This window comes from Cinclus cinclus, chromosome 5, assembly GCF_963662255.1.
Source record: "Cinclus cinclus chromosome 5, bCinCin1.1, whole genome shotgun sequence".
Lineage (NCBI taxonomy): Eukaryota > Metazoa > Chordata > Aves > Passeriformes > Cinclidae > Cinclus > Cinclus cinclus.
Genome location: NC_085050.1, coordinates 19,949,273 through 19,970,960, shown reverse-complemented (window position 1 = coordinate 19,970,960; position 21,688 = coordinate 19,949,273). Strand labels below are relative to the sequence as shown.

Sequence of the window (21,688 nt, the reverse complement as noted above, 5' to 3'; positions counted from 1 at the left end):
CTACTCCTGGCTGCCAGGAGCTTGTATACTATTTCCATAGCTTTCCCTGATGTTCCATAACGAAAGTGATGAGACTGAGAATCTTCTGTACCACTACACTAGCACATAAATCTAACTTCCAAATACTTTGAGAGCCTATGTGTGGCAATATGGACAATATTGTTAATTTCTTAAATAACCAAGCTATCCATTCATTTCTAGAATTTAAAAGTTAAGAAACAGAACAATCTTGGTAATGAGAAAAAAAAAAAAAGGTGAATTTTCTTAAACGGTAGAGAGGCACATGGAAATTACCCTTTGATTTTGTATAAATCCTTTCCAAATCCACACAGGTTAAAAATGCTAGTTGTCATATTTGTTTTCTATCTTAACATCTTTGTTTTCTTTACACTTAAGATGCCCTCAACATATATCCTCCTGCATACAGCTAAACTGGAAGAGGAAGGTTAGAAAGATTTATAATGTTGCCAGAGTTGTCATATAGGCAACAAATGGGGAATATTTCATCATAAGGACTATGAAAGTATTCTACGTACTATTTCTTTTAAGGTACATTTTTTCATTTTTTTTTTCCTAAAGAACAAATATCAGTGAATTTGAAACAAAAGGTAAGTTATTCATAACAATTAGAACAGCTGCTTTATCTCTGTCTTGTGGGTAGAAATCACAAACAAACATAACTAACACTGGCAGGATTAAGTATGAAATATTTGCAGAATGTTCATCAATGAGTTTTAATTTTCTTACATCTTTTCTTTACATCTTCATGTAAACCAAGTCCTCCTTGGTTCTTTTCTGCTGTTTTCTTCTACTCATATCTAAGTGTACACTAAAGGGCCTTCATCCCCTTATCCCTCATACATCACGCTGTGTATATGTTTAGATTTATAGGCTGGAATTCATCCCCCAAAAGATGTGAAAGACAGTAACCAAACCTTTAAGTTATATCCTGCTACCATATGTACTAGCTTGACAAACACAGAAATGATAATACTATTAATAATAAAAAATTATTAAAACATTATTATTATTATTATTATTATTATTATTATTATTATTATTATTAACATCTAAAATAACAGCAGGTTTTAATTATGTACATTGATTGATCAGTGCATGGCTCTCTTAGTTCAACCATATGCATGTTCCATGACAGTTAGGATTTTGTTAGAATTTGGTTGGGTTTGCAGTTGTTTCCTGAAGATCTTCAGCAAACAATCTTCATCAAAAACAGAAAGTGGGGGGGAAATCCACCAAAAATCTAAATTAGCAGCTCTGGGATACAACCTTATTAGATACCTAGTAGTTCTCTGAATGTTTAGAAATTTTCTAGCCCTTTTGAGGGAACAAAAACAGACAACAGTTCTTAGACAGTTCTCACAAAATGGATCCAGCTGCTCTATTGAGACAGGAACTCCTCAAAGAGGAAAACTTCTCATGTTAAAGGGATGAAGCCCCTATATGGATTAAGGACAAGAAGTAGTTCAGGATTAAAACTATGAACACATTAGAGATTGTCTGCCTTGGCAGTACTGGGAAGAGAATAGTGTTTCTAGCCTCAGACAAATGAGGACACTAAGTAATTGGAAAGAGACCATTAGGCAAGTCATAAATCCATATAATATTTTATCTCCCCAAGCATCTCCCTAAACAACTAAATTGCTTAAAGTTTGTGTTTGAATATAAGGATAAATATATTATACCAAAACGTAGCAATCTCTTTTTCTACTGAAGTACTGGGCTTCTTCCCAGCGCCTTCATTGAGAGTGCAACAAAATACATACTGCCTCCTGCAGTATGTAGCATCAACAGTGAAGAGCAGTCAAGGAAGTCTAGCTTTTTGATCACTTCAGAGCATTTATTGTCTTAGATTTTTACACATATCAAAGCTTATGTTATATAAAAATGAATAAAATTCTTTGTGCTTAGTTTTTAAACCTTCATTGTGTTGTCATTGGTTTTGTGGAGAAGAGGGTCTTTCTAGCTTTCCCTCTCAAACATGCAGCTAAATGGAATATTTATGTGAAGGATCTAATTATTTATTTCAAAACAGGTAAGTTTCTTTCAGCATCCTCCATTTAAGTGGTATTATTACTACTGACTAGCAGAGATCAGAGGTTCATGATCAGTGGAGTAGAATCCATCTGGAGACTCATAACCAGTGTTGTTCCCCAGGGATCAGTACTGTGTCCAGCCTTATTCAACTTATCAGCAACCTGGACTAAATAAAGTGTAACTTAAGGAAGTCTGATGATGATACATAATTGGGGGAATGGCTGATAAACCTGAAGGCTGTGCTGATCAGCAGGACCTTGGAAGGCTGGACAGTTGGGTGGAAAAAAAAAATAATGAAGCATAGGGTCCTGAACCTGGGGATGAATAGCCCCAGGTGCCAGCACAGGTTAGGGGACATCTACTAAAGAACAATTCTGCAGAGAAGAACCCAAGGATCTTGGTGGACGACAAGGTCACCACGAGCTGGCAATGCTGTTACAGCCCGGAGAGCCAATCCTGAGGTGCATCAGGAAGAGTGCAGCCAGGTTATTGTCACTGTCAAGGGTTCAGCAGACATCACAATGATGATGAGGGGTTTGGAGCATCTCTTCTATGAGGATAGACTGTGGGAACTGGGGCTGCTTAATCTAGAGAAGAGAAGACTGAGAGGGAAATCTCATCAATATATAAAACATTTTAAATTGGCTATCAAGAGGATAGTGCCAAACTCTTTTCAGTGGTGTCAGTGAAAGGACAAGGAGCAATGGTCATAAAATAAAACACAAGAAGTTCCATCTCAACAGGAGGAAGACTTTCTTTACACTGAGGGTGTCAGAGCACAGGAACAAGCTGCCCAGGGAGGTCTTAGAGTCTCCCTCTCTGGAGACATTCAAAATCCACGTGGACAAGTTCCTGTGCAACCTGCTCCAAGTGACCCTGTGATCTCCAGAGATCAATCACAGCCCCAACTATTCTGTTTTTCTGTGCTTCTGTAACTGGAACCTTGTTACAAAAGACAAAATTATTCCTTTTAGAGAACTCTGTGCTGAGCTTTGTTCATTACTTGTATTTTTCCACCTGCCTTCCTTTGGCATTACAGCAAGCAGCCTGGTTTCAAGATATCAGCTGTCTCATCCTTATCTTTGTATTCCTTTCTTGCAGTGTTCTCTACATATATTAAAAGAAAAAAAAATCTGGAACAGAAAAATCCCAAACTGTCTCCAGTAAGTGATCTTAGTGAATGAAGAAAGTCTAGAGGGACAAGCACAGGCAGAAGCTAACTGCTGTTTTTTACATTTTCTTCCACATAAAACCAAACAGTAGCTAGTTTGCCCTGAGCATTTTGCTTTATACATTGTATAGAATACACATTCTTGTCCATTCTAGAAATTTATGCGGCACCCTTGTACAATGTGAAGATGGTATCCATCTGCCTGAGTAAGATTAGCAACATCTACTCAGTTTCCAACTCTGACATGAGGAGAAGTGAACTAAACAGCTAGAACATATCAGTCTCTGCAAAGAAAAGATTTTTTAAAAAATATTTTGTTGTGTAGAATAGGAATTAATCAAATATTTTCGGTTGCTTCTCAAATTTAGATATTAAACCATTAAAACACTTAATCCATTACTCTTCACAAAGTCAACAAAGACTGAAGCAGAGCACATAATTAGAATTAATTTCATTGCCTGCTTGCAATGAGATATCCACTGGAGCTCCAAAAAAGGATTTTTTCACCATTTGGAGGGCCTTGTGTAAGCTATTTTGCCAAAACATCATTCCTTTGACATTCCATAAATTTTGCAAACTGAATCAAAATGAACAGTGCAAGCTTTGTATTTTCTGCCCCTTCTGTTCAGCAAGCAGGAACACCCTAAAAATTTTAAACATGGACCACTGCTAGACTAAAGTGGGGCTTTGGACCCACCCATCCCATTATCAGAGTTGTGTTAGGATGATACAGCTTTGAAAACCAAGTTGGAATATTATAACTTCATCCAGAATGAAGACTGCAGCTTGCCAATAACTAACACAGTCATGGGAAGCCAAAATAGCATCACAGAATGAAGGATGTTTTCAGGACTGTATTTCACAATAATAAAATTCCCTGGACATAAGTGATTAAAAAAAAATCACTTTCCTCATGGCTTCTTACACTAACTCTTCTTAAATGTGACAGAAAACTCAAGTTTTTCATTTCTGCCTCAGATTTTACATTAGTCATTGCATTCCTTGGGTTTGTCAGCACTCTCCTAATCAACATTTTGACTGAAGTTTATGTTTTGCTCTAAAAGGCTTTACGTGTGTATTTATTTCAGTGGTATATAAATGAATAGAACTTCAAAGTGAATGGTTGAATATTAAATAAACCAAAAAGGATTGTTTCAACACTTAAAGTAGAAAAGTACTGCATTTGCAAAAACTGACAGATTTTTTATTCAATGTATTTACTTTCTTAATACTGATCCCAGACTCTCCAAAGGCAAGGTTATTGGTATCCCCAAAAAGAAAGCTGGAACACTGTAAACTGCTTTGTTTTTCCTGCAAGATATTAGTCAGGGATAGGTTAAACTACATAGGACTGCACCTTTTTTTCCACAAAGTCAGGTATTCAGGGATGACAGACCTGTACACCACGGAACTTAAACACAGGGAGATTCAATTTTCACCAAAAGCATACCCAGGGAAGAATAATTCCCCATGGAGAAACGGGAAAAAAAGGACAAAACACTATCTCAAGAACTTGCTACTGTATGTAACAAACACACAAGCTAAATCAAAAGAACTGAATGTTTAGTGAGAATAATATTTTACCAAGTGAATTACTACATTTCGGGGCAATAATTAAAATTATAATATAACATACAATAAAATAATGATAAATCTGGTGATAGAAAAAACAATTAAAGGGTTTATGATTATACAGTCCAAAAAGTCCCAAGCAGGGATAAAGATAAAAGCTGGTTCAAAAATGTGTGATGAAGAATGCATTAATCACAGAAAGAAAAAAAAAATAAAAAAAACCCCTCATATGAAAACAAAGAAAGAGGTTTAAAAAACTGTTAACAAAATTTTGAATAAAAATCCTGATTCCAGTAACTATTTTTGTAGATTATTTAATTCTTTTAATTTATTAGTTCTTCAGTGCAACTAATGCACTGAGACACTATGGTTCTTTTATTAATAGGAAATTATTAATGCCACTGCAATCAGTAACAATGACTTTCTCTTTCATCAGCTTGTGGTCTGGTACTGATCAGGTGATGAAATCAAGGAAAGTGAATTGGTAAACCATCTGGAGAAAGTATTTCTAATATGATATAAGACAACAACAACAGAAACAGAAGAGTTTTCTCATTTTCCTTTAGTTCACTTCTGTCTATAGCAATGATTTCATTTATGCCTATAGAAAGTGTGTATAAAATCCTTATCTAATACTTAGACTTACTGCCTCCTCTCAAATGGGTAAATTACAGCACAATCCAAATACGGTAGAAAAATAAAATCTTGGGATTTTTTGTGTCCCACCCTGTATTTTTGCAATGGGAAGTAAACATGCACAAATTATGAGAAATTCATACTTTTAATCCCTTCCACTCAAAATGAGTCAAAATGCAGGAAAGGGTACTACATCCCTCTGTTTGTGAATTGAATGAATGAGAATTAAAAAAGACTGAAGGACCAGCAAAATACACAGACTCTCCCTCATTAGATTTTTTGCACAATAGTTGACTACAGAGAGCTATGAATGCACAGTACTATGAATAATAAAACATCTGTGAATTACATAATGTCACTAAGTACATTCCAAATGGTATGCATATATTAACCCACAAACACAGGCTGGTACTTATTTTAAACAAAATCAGCAAAAAAATAATGGTGTTTCACAAAGGCCCAGGAAGTTCATTATGTTATCCAATTCTCACATATTACTCTAAGGAATGTGATGCTATTGTTACACCACAAAAAAACAATTGTCACAACAACAGCTTTCAGTGACAGGTAGCAATATATCTGGGAAATCAATCTACTTTAATAAAACAGTTTAAGGAAATGTAATTTCTTCTTGTATTTTAAACAGGCTGGAGTATACATGGAAAAAAAAATATATTAAGAACTTCTATGCATACTAAGATTCCATCTTTTCACATCATTTCATATTGCCATTGAAATGCAGAAGCAAACTTTGAGCCCACAGCACCTTCTGACAATCAGGAAAATGTTCCTTTGTATCATTGCAGACTTCACACAGCTTGATCAGAGCCCTCTGTTTTAGAAGTGCCCCAGCACCACCCTGGTGATAAATCATTTTAAGATTTGCATGCTTGCTGTTAGCTTTAATACATGATGTGCCGCTTTTTCACTGCTGAAGCAAGGCTTCTTTGTAAGCAGCTGTAGTACTCTCTTGACAGTGTAATGCAGATATGGATCCATAATTATAAAGGGAAGTCAAAATTATTAGTTCTCTGCTGTATATTCCTCTTAATGACTAGTTCAGAAACAGGAACATAAGATTATTGTTTTAAGCACAAGTCTGAAGCCCCAAGAAGTTTAGATTTATATTAGATTTTTTTTAATCACCTACTCTTTCTATTAACAGAAACCCATCACTTTGTAAAAACACAAAGTGTATTATTATTCTATTATAGGTTGATACCAATATTTGAAGAAGTCTTTACTATGAAGTAGCATAATGTTTATCCTAGTTGTATATAGCATCAGACAATTTGACAGTTTACCACACCAAAACCTGATTCATACCCTCCTGAAGTCACTGACTCACATTTTCCTTTTACTTTCTTGAGTCAGAAGTCTTTTAAAAGTCAAATGCTGTTCATCCTTTCACTCCAGTATGCAGCACTCCAAGCTCATCTCACAACTGCCTCCTCTGATGTTATGACCTCCATGGTAAGATAGTGCAGGAAAGGTTTATTCAGTATAAATACTTAGGATGAGGCTCTAGGGTTTATGAAATTAACAGATGGCCTCAGCCTAAGTGTATTTAAAGGAGATTTTGTTTTTTAATGAAAATAATTTGAGATTGGGTATGTAACCAAAACTCAGGTATGTATTTGATCTTATCCCAGAAATAATTCAAGATAGATGATCCAGGTTACTATATGGGCTATATTCCATTCCTATTCCTATTAAAAACAGATTACAGAGTGGCTAAAGCTACTTATGATTTTTCAAGCTTGCCAGTATTAATTTGAACGAGATAATAGATGAGGGAAGAATGACTGGCAGCCATTCCATCCACACAAAGTACAAATCCCTTCAGCAGAATTTCAATATACTGCAGAACTAAGAATCAAAAGATCTAGTGATAATTTGATCTTCCATTTTGTAAAATAGTCGTACTTCTTCAGGTAAGGCTATTCACTCTACTGTTTCTGAAAAATAGAGATTTGCCATATTTATATTCTGTCCTAAAATGCAGTACTGCAAAGTATTACAGAAGTCTGGATAGGTACACTGAGGTATTAGACATGTGCAACATAAAGTCTGTTGTTGTGCAAAAATCATGAAGTACACTCAGTGAGTTATGAATCCAGTCTTAAGATCCAGCCATTGATATCTGTGTCTGGGGACAAGAATTCTATCTGCCTTCTCTTTCCTGGTTATGGCCTGTAGGGAAGCAGCTAGTGCATCTGTACAGACCCTGAGAGACAGATGAAAAAGCCAGAGAGATGATACAGATGTCCAGAAACCTCCCACCTGACACCTGGCTGACTCCACACTGATTATTGCAAGATGTGGATAGCCATCTGTCCATCTGTCTGGTAGTTACACTTAAGGGTCATATTGTTTCAAAGAGCTAATCACTGGAGTAAGTAATAGGAAAGATTTTTGAAGATTCAACACTATTTCCTACATGAACTATAAAAGTCATTATAAGACTTTCCTGGTGCAATTCAACATGGCCAGAATACCAGAAATCCAGCAGTCAGTGCACTAAAAGAGAAATGTTTTAGTGTATTTCAAATAAATTATGTAAAAAATTAAATGGTTACGTTTTAAGGACAATTCTCTTTTTCCCCCCATCATATTAATAGAAGAAAAAATTATTATTCTGACAATAGTAAAGCTGAAATTATTATGCCAGACCTCATGATTCTAATTTTTTAACTTCAATATATGAAAACACTGCACATGTCGAGATGAAGAGTTACCTTAAATTTTATATTTGAGCATAAATCAGCAAATTCCCATTGACGCTCATGTATCATGGGTAGAATTTACTTGAGTAATTCTTATCATGTGCTGTGATGTAAGCTGTCCTATATGTATTTAATACACCAGACAGTCGAGGCACAGAGATCTGAGGTGGCTTCTTTCATCCCAGGATAGTAGGTCAGTGTCATTAACAAGATCCCCAATTCCCACTTCCCAGTTCTACTTAGTAAACAGATTATTAATTTGAAATTAACGCAGCTCTTGGTATAAATGCAGCCTCTACTGAAGTAGGCAATGAGATAGAAATATGTCCTGCTGTATGCACGTTTTATATTTAAGTAGAAATCCTAAAAAATATCAAGGGGAATCTAGAAATTTAATGGACTAAATGAGAATTCAAAAATTTTTGAATTCAAGACTTGCTAATGTATCATCTTCTATCATCGCTAACAGTAATGAATTCTCTAAAGCAGTGATCTGACTTCCCATAGTTATAAAGCCTATTTTTCTGAAAGCACATTGTACCTCGAAGCATATTACAATAAGCCACAAACTCAAAAGTACAAAAAATTTGATATAAAAATCACCCTACATGTATAAAAATAGTACGCATTTTTCAAAATTTATCCTATCCAAAATAACTTTTTGAGAGACATCAAAATCTGTCTGGTGCTGCTCGGCGACAGTTCTCATTTCAGTGAGAATGATTAAAAGCAAAGTGCAGAAGGCTGCATGGAAATACTCCACAACACAATACAAGATAAAATTGTGTCCTATTAAAATTCTAATGCTATATTTAAAAATTGAATTTACTATTTTTAATTTACATTTTTAAATGGGAGAATAAAAATTTTAAAACTAGTTATTAGTATTGCCCCTATGTCTTTATCTTTTCTTTATTTCAATATTAATGCCAGAAATCAACACCATCCGCTTCAAAAGATTTTATTTGGTTCATCTCCCTGCATACACTTCAAATTATTTAGGAATGATCCAATATCTGTACATGAGAAAGGCACAAGCTTTGTTCAAGAGTTATGGTCAGATTAATAAAAATATTCAAAGTGACCTTCCCTGAAAGATCAAAAACTGAACTCAACAGGTAACCAGCAATTATGGACTCCTTATCACTGCAAGCTGTTCAGACTTCACATACTTTTAAGCATTTGAAAAACAACATGGTGTTACGGGGTGACATAAATTTTACAGACACATGTAACTTTACGATTTGCAGTCCCTTTTCACCATCTTCTTTGCACTACAAACTCTTTATCATGCATAGGAAACACCTGACTAATTGCATCAGGAAGTCTACCCTTTTTATTCCACAACACTGCCAACAACTGCTTCTTTCAGGCTCCCTGGAGCTTTAATTCACAACTTCTTAATGTTCTCCACGGGGAGTATTTCAAAATGAGGGATGGAAGCAGGATGAAGGAAACAAGAAAAACACTGAGTCTCCCACAGCTTGTCTAGTTTTGTCTTTATAATGTAAGCTTCTCAGGACAAAGCTCATGTATCGTTGTGTCACTACCAGCACTGGTATAATCAATAGTTTCACAATACTATCGAATTAGTTACTTCCATGTCTTTTCACCAATTTGTTGAAAGACTTTACCCACTAACCATGTCAATATAGTCATACTTCAGTCATTACATGCTTGTATAAAAACAGATGTGCTATCTATGGGCAAAACTAACATAAAATATTTATATAATAATAAATTTTAATAATACTAACTTGTTTACAGATAGCATATATATATATGTATGTATATATGTATATATATATATATGTATGTATATATGTATATATATAACTGTCCCAGATACATAGTGATGAAATTAAATACCTCTTTCAAACACTTTAGCCAGAAGGCAGTCCATAGTTATTAAGCAAAAAAAGGATTTGCTCTGAAAAGCAGCTGTCCCATCTTCAGTGAAATGGGAGACATTGAAGCATTTCTACATCAGACATCTCTTTACAGACATTTCTATGGATCTCATCGCTATACCTTGTAAGTAATTTGCGCAACAAAATGGATCAAAGAATTTTCTCTGACTGAGACAATGAAAATTACCCTTTTCACAAGCATAACCCCAAAGAAGTTGGTACTAGTGGTAGATATAGGAACAGAGACTGATTTTCCTGGTTTCTAGCCCTTCAACAGCTAGACTGATTTTCTGCCCCTCCATAGAAATGGTGTTGTGATGTCAGTAAAGTCAAATATACAAATTGTCTTCTATCATTAGATGTATGCTAAAACAAACCAAGTGTGATCAGACATTTCTACTTAAGAGTGTTCCATGCCAGCTGACATTAGATGCTGAAAGATTTTGAGCTTGAACACATATAAAATTCCTCTGAGATTAAGTCTCCCTGTAGACTCTCAGAGAGACACCAAAAAAGGTTTCATCCGAAGTATTAGAGAAACAACTTAGGCTGAATGAAATGATGTCCATATATGCCTACTTCCTACTGATTGTGACACTATGCAGCTAGGTGAGATGCCAAACTTTGCAATAATCACAATTCACCTGTTAAAATTATGCCTATGCAATTGGGTACTTGCTAACTACCTCAGAGGTGAAAGCTAAGACTGGCTAGAGTTATCTTTACTCTCTGTATGCTTCTACCATTCTCACAGTACAGGGCTGGATAGCAGAAGAAAATTATCATTCTTCTAACAGTAAAAAGGAAAAGCAGATGGACACTTATGATATCAAACTCTGCCTACACTTTTTATGAGGTTAATTAGTTTATATACCATTTTTTTGCTCGTATTTGCTAAACTAAAATTGTTGTAGATGATATTCAAGAAATGATACCTTTTATGCAGAAATAATTGTCGGCACACAGTTTCACAGTTTAAAAATAGGTTATTTTGTGTCAAAAGACAATTGAAAATCCTGTTTTCCTCAATAAAACCTCTGCAAAATGTAATTTAAATTGATAAGTAAGTCTGGTAAAATAAGCTATAGATCATAAACAGGTTGGTTAAATTCCTGTAGAACATTTTTCTCTGTAATATTTCTTACAGATAATACATAAATAAATACAGCATTTATATGTTTAAATAATATAAAATGAATTTTTTTTTAAATTGGCTTGGTTGACACTTGCTATTCAAAATAGTGTTACTGGGCTAGTCTAAGAGTCTTTAAATATGAAAACTAATCTGATTTGGAAGAAAATTAATTTTATACTAAATGTAGAAACATTAATGCTTTTCTTGAATTCCACCACTGAAGAATATTGAGGGCTCTGTGCTAACTGTCAGGGGTCATAACAAATATTTTATTTTTTTTCCTCATTAGCACCATAAATTCCTTAGAAAGGACAAAAAAATGGTTTCCTGTGTTAGAAGACATTCCTAGGAACTACAGATCAAAGGAAAACTAACTGCTGAAATAGTAATCTACTGGGGTATGATGGAGTATTGAATTTGACTGTGGCTTCTTGATATTTCAGGAATACATTCCAACAAAAACAAAGAACTTAATGCTAAACAGTGAAATTGTAGGCATGTTCATAGTGGTGGAAAGGATTTAAAACATTTGTCACATTCATCATACTAGTCCTTAATGTAGATTCTAGTAAAATATTGAGAACAACATAGAAGATGGAACAGCATTTCACATATTTATAGTTTTCCCTAAAAGAAATGTTAAAAGTCAGATATAATGTCTGCAAGCACAATAGCTTAATTTTTCCCCAATGAAAAGGGAGATAATACTGAGTTTGTAAGAATGCATAATTAAGTATACATTGGAAATTTAAATATAGCCAGTGCATTTGAGAGTACAAAGCTATCTTTTATTAGCTCAGCAAAATTCAGTCTATTGAATGACTCTCAAAGAGTAAAATGAGAAATGAATTAAAGCATGGACTGTCCAGGCTTCTTAAATGATGATTGGGTGAATCCAAGAGTCTGGGCGTAGGCCTAAGCAAAGGAAGAGTAGGGACAGAGTTTTTTTATAAACTTGAGAAATCTCAGGTGAAGGATTTAAATTGTTTATGAGCCTTTGCAAAAACAATTTACTTGAATTGAATTGTATTGCTCACCCTGAGACTAAAGTGTGATCTGGGTGGTGCAAGTTTACTTAATTTAATCCTTTAGTCTAGGTTTAACAGATAGTTTAGCAAGCTGTGTACTACTGCGAAGACCATATCTACTTCTCCTTTGGTATGAAAAATTGCCATTCAGCATCACTGAGAGTGCCTCTACAAATTGTGACAGTACACATTCACCAGCGGTAGAACCATTCAGAAGAGAAAAAGAAATCTTGTGCCATACCGCTTCCTTTCCCACTAATTGCCACCTCTTACAATATTCCTACTAATAATTTATCTAACTTGTTTTGTAACTAGCTAAAAAAATTGCATATCATAACTTCCCTGATAGTTTTCTACTGACATATGTTGTTCTTTGGTGCTTTTTTAGAAAACAATTGAAAATAAAGTGATAATGGAAAAAGAGTGGTCTTCACTTATAAAAGAAATCTCCAGGTGTATTTGGCTCGTATGAGTAAGACAATTCATATTTGGCTTTAAAAGGTCTAAATTAACCTCTTCCTAAAAGATAGGAAAATGAGAATAAGATGGATGCATTTTTTCTCTCATCCTAGCAGGACAACAGCAAACAGAAAGTAGAATGTCACTTGTCACAGATATCTTTCACTGCCTCATTCTGACATAAAAAAAGACACTACTCAACAATGAAGCAGCTGTAGGAGGCAAAGAGGAAAGAAATAGTTCATAAAAGCTATATTACCACTTGCAATTCTGAAGCTCCCAGTATCTCGCAAGTTGATGTAACAGATGAAAAACTCTTCATTTGGTCTCCCACTGTTTTGCTGCCCTTTCCCCACTGGTATTGTAGCAGGAGGTAATATAAAAGTGCTTTTATTCCATACAAATTGCTTGACTGCTAAACTCTCTGAAATCTGAAAATTAGAGTAGTTGCATTTTTTTTTTTTTTAGGGCCTTTCTTCACAATTGTTTCTGACCAGAAAATTAAATACAGAAGAATGAAATTGCAATGAACACAGAAGACAGAGTTCTGATTTCATTTCCATTTAAAGAATAATTTTATTGAAACAAAATTGCTTTATTTGAGATAAGAATCTGATCAGAAGTACTTAACAATGCCTTTACATGTTCCAGGTTTAAAATTCTTTTCTTAGATAATGTCTGTATTCAGAAAAAGGCTGAAATGTTCAAAAATATATTTGCATACTTAGTGCATTCATTTCTACAAAATGTTTCATCTTAAATATTTTGGTGTTTTTTTCTCTTTTTTTCCCATCTTTAGGTAAGATTTTAAAGTGTTCTGAACTCAAAATATGGTACATGGATTGCAGGTATTTAATACACCATTTCTAAGTTGAACTAGAGAAAAGGGATAGAAAATGCAAAAGAAGTAACTTGTGTGCTGATTTTTTTTTTTTACAAAGCCATTGGTACCAATCTTTATAGTTCTCCAATATTCATAAACAATGCATTCCAATAGAAAACTGTGCTCTTCTCGACCTCTTCTGCATCTTTTTCCTTCTCATTCCTGTATGTCTTAACTGTAATTTTCTTTCTTTGTGTATTTTATTATTTTTTTTATGCAGGATTACTAAAGTTCCAGACTAGCAATCAAGCTTCAATAAACAATGCACACATAGAAAGCCTGAATCAATTCAAAAATGAAAGAATTGATTTTTTTATTTTAATTTTGCTCATTGATTTTGTTCACAGAAAACAAAATCAATATGGTAGCAGCCTACTGACTTTGAAGTTTGATAATATATTTCAGTACAATAAAGAGGTCAAAGTCCCTACTGTATCATAAATTCCTCCACTCAGAACTAATTACTCCAAATGGAAAAAAGTGGCAGACTATCAGTTTTGAAGGGATAAACATAAAGGGTGAGCTAATTCAGACATAAATGCATAACAATCAGGAGAGAAAAAGTATTTTTCAGCATTTTTGTTCATACAGCTGAAAAGCCATATTGTGAATGCGAGTCACAATATACAGTTTGTTACAAATATAATGTAGTTTTCTCACACAGTTGTACCAGATTTACATCACAAACTTCAATGGGCTGAAGTTATGCTTTATTCCTAAGAAAAAATAACTTGTTGGAAAATTATTATTCAAATATCCTCTTTTGTTGCTTCTTATGATGAACAATATGAGTAAATAAATTATTTAGGAGAAAATATTCAGCCTTTCTCTAAATCATAAGATGATGTATAGAGTAATACCCAAATTCGTATATAAAATGTATATTAAAAATGGTGTGTGTGTGTGTGTATATATATATATATATATATATATATATATATGCATAAAATTGGAGTTGGCATTGTAGTCTTTGTTTTTATGTGATGTATATAGCTCAGTAGTGACTGCAGAGTCAGAGGTTTACTGTAAACATGGTTTTGATACCAGCAGTTGTACAATCCTTGATACAATTCCTTTAGTCTGGAGTGCTCTAGCCAAGTGAATTCAGTTGTCTTTAGCAGCCAAACTGCATGTGTACCATGTGAGTGACTGTTGATTTCCCTGTCTGCTGACAGTCATTTACCATGTTTGGTTTCTTCTTCATATCTACCTCAATTTCCTTGTAGAGACATTTCTCTCAGCAAAATCTGAAGCACACAATGCTGCTTGACTTGAATCACCTTCCACACTTTTTCTTATGCCCCCAGGCTGGGCAAAGATTTTCAAATACTAAGATTACTTCTGGATTTACAGAATTTCAGTCCTGAGGTATATTTTTTTTTTCTTTGTTTATCTAGCATATCACCAGGGTGGGAATTTTTGGTTTTTTTCCAGCAAACCACAAACACTTCATTGATTCAAACACTGAAAATTCAACCTTGTTCACAGTCATCTCCTAGTTACTAATTCAACAAGTGATCTAGTCAAATTTCAGTCCTTTCAAAGATGGAACAAAGGAGAAAATGGTGAGTGTTTTCATCCTAGTCCTACTCCTGAATTAGATGCTATTTGATCCTCTTCCTCCAGTTACGATCAGTTCTGCTCACCAAACCTTTCTCATGTACCATTTGTTTTCCTGTTTTGGATTCTTGACTCCATTTAATATCTCTCTAAATGCATCCAAAATATAATCTGAATCTCTTGTTTTCAGCAGTTTTTATCATTACTTATCATGTTTTGTTTTGGTTTTTTTTTCTAATAGCTTTGCTTTAAAGGTCCACTTAGCACTGCAGTAACCCTGCCCCCTGGGAATCAATGTCTTAACATAAGAGCAAAGAGAGTTCAGGGATTTTGTGATCCAACGTCCCTTAGAGTTGGAGTGTCATTTCATAAATAATTCACTTACGAGCACATACATTCATTTTACATGATTCCTCAATGTGGCCAGGGTGCTGCGTAGTCTGCACTGTATCCACCTACAAAAAATACAGAAATACACGTCTGCTTACCGGGATGTGAGTAGGGTTTGGCTAACTTAGTCCTCTACCATGGATCTTACCAGTGAGCAAAAAATTTCTCTTTTCTGCCTTGGGTCCAAACAAATTCCATAGAATAACTGTTTTGTCAGCAAAGACAGAACTGTTTCATACAGACATGTACAGAAACATACTGCTTCATATTTCTTAAGGAAAATAAGCAATTAAGTGAACTATGCCCAGAAACAGGCTGGTATTAAATTACAGACAAATTGGAGTGATTTATAAGTTCTTCCCTTTCTTACTCAGAGTTACTGCAGATTTCTTCTAGTCTGAAAAATAATATAGATGCCTCAGCTATCAGTGATGAGCGTAAGTCTTCCCCATTAAATGATGAGATAAACAGTGCACTACAGAGAGTTGAAAGAAACAAAGAGAAGGAAGATTTTAAGAAAACAAACAGGCAACTCCTCTTTCCCTTCTTCTCTCTCACCCAACCACCAGAAAAAATGGAGTGAGCAAGCCAGATTTGAATCAGACTATACATACAGCATACAATGACAATTCTATGAATATCTACATTCTTCAACATGCCAGGTATCAAATATCTTGCTCTAAGGTGGACATAAAGAAAATGGAGAACTAGGGAAGAACCTTCTTCCTTTGAATCACTTTGATCAGTATGCTTGTGATGGAAATGAGACGCTAAAGAGACATGAACATCTAGTGATAAACAGTGAAGGTTTCTGTCCAATATATTCTTCAGAAACAGCTCTTAAAACATCACTTGGAATTGGGTCATCCTCACAAAAAAAATATTAACCCATTATTGTTGGTTACATAACATATTTTTTTGACATTCATCAGTCTTTTCAGCTTTTCTAGTACTGTTGAATTATTAATAATTTACATTTATTTTACATCACTGACTACTGCATCTTTATTTTAATGAATCATTTCTTCTAATCTGTTACACATAAGTAAATTTAAAACCAAATTACACAAAAGTAAGATAGCAATATCAAGCATCTCTGTAAAACACCCTTTACTCTATGAACATAATCCGTAAAAGACTGTCAAATGTCCTCAAATAATGATGTCTGCTCCTCAATCTAAATAAGATCTTCTTACATGAAGCCATCTGGGACAAGCAAGCAAAACATTCTGTTTTGGTCACTGAAGAAATATATTTACACCTCAGTAAAATTCCTCATCATTGCTAACCAAATTACATACAAATCTGTTTGTTCAATTTACACTGACTTAACTTGACAAAACAGCAAAACATTAAATAGGCCAAAACAATCATTTAAAAAAGCTGGTAATCTACCTACCTACCTACCTACCCACCTACCTACCTACCTACCTATTTTTATTGATGTCTGTACCTTTCATTTAAATTCATTGAGTACCTCAAAATTCCTAACTTAAGAGTTATCCATATTCATATAAAGATTAAGTTTTGCCAACTTTAAGGAGAGTGCATTTACTGGAATAGTAGACTTGTCCAGTATGTAATAAACAGGGATCTGTTAACATGTATTTTAAATATATTTTTCCAAAAATATAAACACAATTGTGAACATTTGGCTCATTCATAAGATATTTCTGAGGTAAAAAAAAAGTTTGTAGATGTAACATATACCTTCTATAATTAGAGCTTTCTTGTATGAATACTGATACTGCTTTTTTCAGTTAAAAAACAAAATCATAAATCATGAGAGAAAAGCTGAAACAAACAAAACAAATTACTTGGCACATACAAGACAAAACACTGAATCTTTTTTTTACCACAAATGCAATATATTATATCATTAAATTTCAAGCAGTCATGGAAGTCTTGGTGTGCATGTATATTACCTGCAGTACACCTGATGCAGCATACAAAGGGAACGATGACTGTAATTTGTTGTGTCTCTTTCCATTACATCCTAACGAGCAACAGAGTCTGCATCACCTGCCAATCTTTGGCACACACTGTGCAGGCATAGAGAACAAACTGATGGAAGGCCTTGCACCTGCCCTGCAAGTGCTATACACTGATAACAATCTAAAGACAACGCTGGAATAAATCAATGCTTCAAAATGCTCAGTGGCGCTCAGAAATATGCACAGAATGACTCCAAACATAGACTGAAGCTGAATTCACACCCAAATCACATGCTCTGTGTCATTAGTAGACGCATCCACACATAATAATTGACAGAAAACAATTAGAAAATTGTCTCCTCTCTCCAAATTTCTGTTAAATTAGGTGCTGTTTTCCCCATTTTTCTACAGTTAAAGAATTTTGTTAATTTTCATAAAGTTGTTACTACTGTCTTGTTCCTTGTTCCATTTCCTTGCACAAAAATGCACATACACCAGATTTAAATGAAGAACTGGGAGTCACTACTTCAGTTGTTATGAGCAAGATGCTTTCAGCTCTCCACTAATCCAGTCCATAATACTAAAACACCAGCCTGGAACTTTCTTATTACATACTGAGTACACTTGCTTATCACAGTCATAATTTTGCATAATATCTTGATAAGTTACAATTCTTTTGTCTGAATGTTTCAATGGGAAATTGCCTCCAGAGTTTCAATGCTGCTGTACACAAAAAATATTGTAAAAAAAAAAAAAAAACAACCAAATTTATTCTTAGATCATAATTTGTGTTCCTCCTTTTTCCTTAACTTACGTATTCACTGCCATTGGGAAGTGACCTTTTAGTATTGGTGAGATATATTTGCTATCATTCGCTATTTATTCATTAAATAAGTGAGAAGCAACACTCCAACAGAGTATAGTGACCCCAGCCATAACATATTGCTGCGAAGTTAGAATTATTAACTTCTGCAAGTACAGTTTTATTGAGGGGGGTTTTTGCTACTCATTTCACTTTATTCTTAGAACTGTGTCTCTGTCTGTAAATATGTTATGATTGCAATATATATTATATATTCCTCTGATAGGCATGTGCACATGACTAAAAATGTGACAGATTACAAGTTTCTGCAACATTCTTAAACGGAACTGAAAGGCACAACATGCTCATTTTTGCCCACTACAGAAAATGTCAGATAAAAATATATATCCATAGATTTCCTGAAGATACTTCTAGCCTATCTTTAAACTTCTTATACACAAGTAACTTCATTTTCAGTTTGCTGCAGAAATCAAAATAGGATATGGGAAACTACAGAAAGTGTATTGAATATATTTCCTTAGGATGTACATGTTGCATAAGGAAAGTTAATTCTCATATTCTTAAATAAATAAAAGAAAATTTAACAGTAAATAAAATATTCATTATCTTTATGTTGTGCCATTTGCAGACACATGTAAAGGCCACATATAGGGCAAAAAATAGGCAAAATGGAACTCATGAACAGTCTTTTACTGAATAAGAAATTAATGAGGACTTCTACACATGATCACAGAGATATGCATAGTTTTTGATAATTAAAATTTCTGCAATATATATGGTCAAAATTAATATAAGATTTTAATAATCCCGAAAATGAAATTTTTAGAAAGATAAGTTAAAAAAAACAGTTTTAAAGGGCAACACAGCTAGAGTTAGTACACAGTTTAACAAGATTGTATTGTCATCTAACCTCATTTAAATTAATAAAATTCTTTTTCTGTGACTACTTTTGAGTCCTGCAGGTTATGGAAATCAAGTCCATCAAAACGAATATTTTTAGTTCTTACCAAAACAAAAACAAAATTAAAAAACACAAACAAATAAACAAATTATCCTCTTTATCCATCATTACAAGCACAAAATTGATAAAATAGGCATCTATCATCCATTTTCTTTACAAACCTCCTGGCTAATTGATTTCTTTCTCACACTATGCTTACTTTGAACATTTAAGAATCTATCAAATCCCACCACTGATGTTATTTTCACAGTCATACTTTGCAATAATATGGTGACATATTGAATACTCTTGATGTTAAACACTAGAGGACTACCGCCTCACAAAGACAGTGGTTATAGATGGGAGATCTGTGAACATGCCATTGACCTGAAAGTAATTAATTCATCCCCACAAAATAAAGAATTTACAATTAAGAATTAAAAAAAAAAAATCACATCAATTTAAATGTTTAAGAATCAGTTCTTTCTAAACAAACCCAAAATATTGTGAATTAATGATAAACATATACCTTCTATTAGTAGTAGGTAGGAATAAAAACCAAAATAAAGCATGTCGCATTTAACTCTCTAATCCGCTCTCACAGACGCAGTGCAATATTTTTAAAATTGCCTGTTTAATGCTGTTTACTAGAAGGACTTGCTGCTCCTGAAGCACAGAACTGCCTTCATTACAATCCACTATAAAGATATCAATGTTCTATCTTCAGCACATATGCATTGACTTATGTCAGGTAGACCATATTCAGAAATATAACTTGCTAACAGTATTTTGAAGGCACAGAATGGAATAACATAGTATTAATCTACCTCAAAGTCTCAGTAATGCAAACTTCCATATAGTTTGCATTCAACTTATGTAAAACATTTATCAAAATTCAGTCATCTTCCCTATTGATGTATTGCATTAAAAAAGCACTGTAATGATAAGATTGATACGTATTTAAGTTATTTATCACAATGAAGCCATAGAACTTCTGGACCTTCTTAAAAACTGAATAATGCTGCCAAGAAAAAAAAGGTTCATGGAAAAACAGAAGCACAAGTACCAATATCCTTAGATGCCTCTGTTGCTACAAACCTCACGCTGAGAAGTTTGGGCTGTTCTTAAAACACCTTACAGAACATAGTTTGATCTTGGTGTAGATACTGCTAGTAACAGTTTAATCCATCATTATGGAACTAAGGCCTTGAAAGCATGGCCCACATTTTGTTATTCTCTTTTTCCCTTTTCTTAGGAATGCACAAACTTACTGGAAGGAAAATATCTGTGTAATTTTATTATTCTAAATGGATGAAGCTCCATTTCAAAGTTATTAAGGTATTTTTATATTACCTCAATCTCACAGAGTTGACATATTTTTTCTTTTTTTTTTCAGTTTTTTCTGTTCTTAAGCTAAACATATTTGCTGTTGTGACAATATTGTTGTGTAATGTTTTGCTGATATTTATTCCCAGTATAATTTTGAAGAGCAATCACGTATCCTCTCCCCACTTACTTTCCTACAGGTCTGAAGTAAATGTAGCCAGTGGCTTAAAACCAGGCGGCAGGAATAGTTACCCTCTGCTCCACCCTTCTGATGGGCACTCAAGCCTTCAGAGCAGGGTTATATGACGTGCCAGTGAAAGAACTCATGCCTATTGAAGTCTTCAGCTGGGTGTATTAAAGTAAAAGAATTCCAATTTTGGTTTACCCTAATATACAAAGCAGTGGTTCACAAAGTGATTCAAAGGAGCTTCAAGTATTTGTGCCTTGAGGATAGTAACAACTTCTGCCATCCAATTTTAGCTTGCCACAGCACGTCTCTCAGAGCCTAAAGTCTGAATAAGCAAAGCCCTTTTAGTCTTCTCTTCCACAGATAAGTCTATATTCCATGGTTATTAGACAGCTTTTTCTGAATGTTTAAAAGTAAGCTTAATTTTTCCTGAAAATGGTTGACTAGAAAAACAGAACCATTTTTCAAGGGAAGTCTCATGAATGACTTCTCAAATGACCTGACTATGTCACTTTCTCTCACAGCAGTGCTCAAATTGATGCAGCCTTATACTGCAAAAATAAATTTGCTTGTCACTAGTGCTCCTAGTAACTCTTGCCTAATTTATTAAATTCTTCTCTTTCTCTACTGCTCCCATATAATTATTTCCTAACTGAATTTAGGACTTGTTCTTGGTTTGGTTTTTTCCTTTTTAAGATTTAAATCCTAAAGTCTAGAGTGTTTTCTAGTCCTTCATCAAATGCAATCTAATTCTCACACAAATCCATGATGTTTATCATATTTGTTCCATAATCAAGTCTCCTTATTACATTTGCACAAATTTTGCTTTAAAATATAAAGCAAAAATGTTCTTAATGCTGATAGTTGACTCAAGTAACTTCTTATAATGCTCAGCTTTGCAAGAAAACCAATTGTTATCTCATTTAAGTGAATTTCTTGCATATTTTTGATTC

The 21,688-nt window shown here is 34.1% G+C and overlaps 1 protein-coding gene across 1 annotated transcript in view; it reads right to left on the bottom strand.

Annotated features, from left to right (window-relative positions):
- Positions 1-21,688, bottom strand: part of PCDH7 (protocadherin 7) — a 260,423-nt gene that overhangs the window by 194,297 nt on the left and 44,438 nt on the right. The window contains exon 2 of the mRNA XM_062493441.1: positions 15,531-15,590. Within this exon, the coding sequence (XP_062349425.1) occupies positions 15,531-15,590 (60 nt within the window). The remainder of the gene's footprint in view (positions 1-15,530; positions 15,591-21,688) is intronic.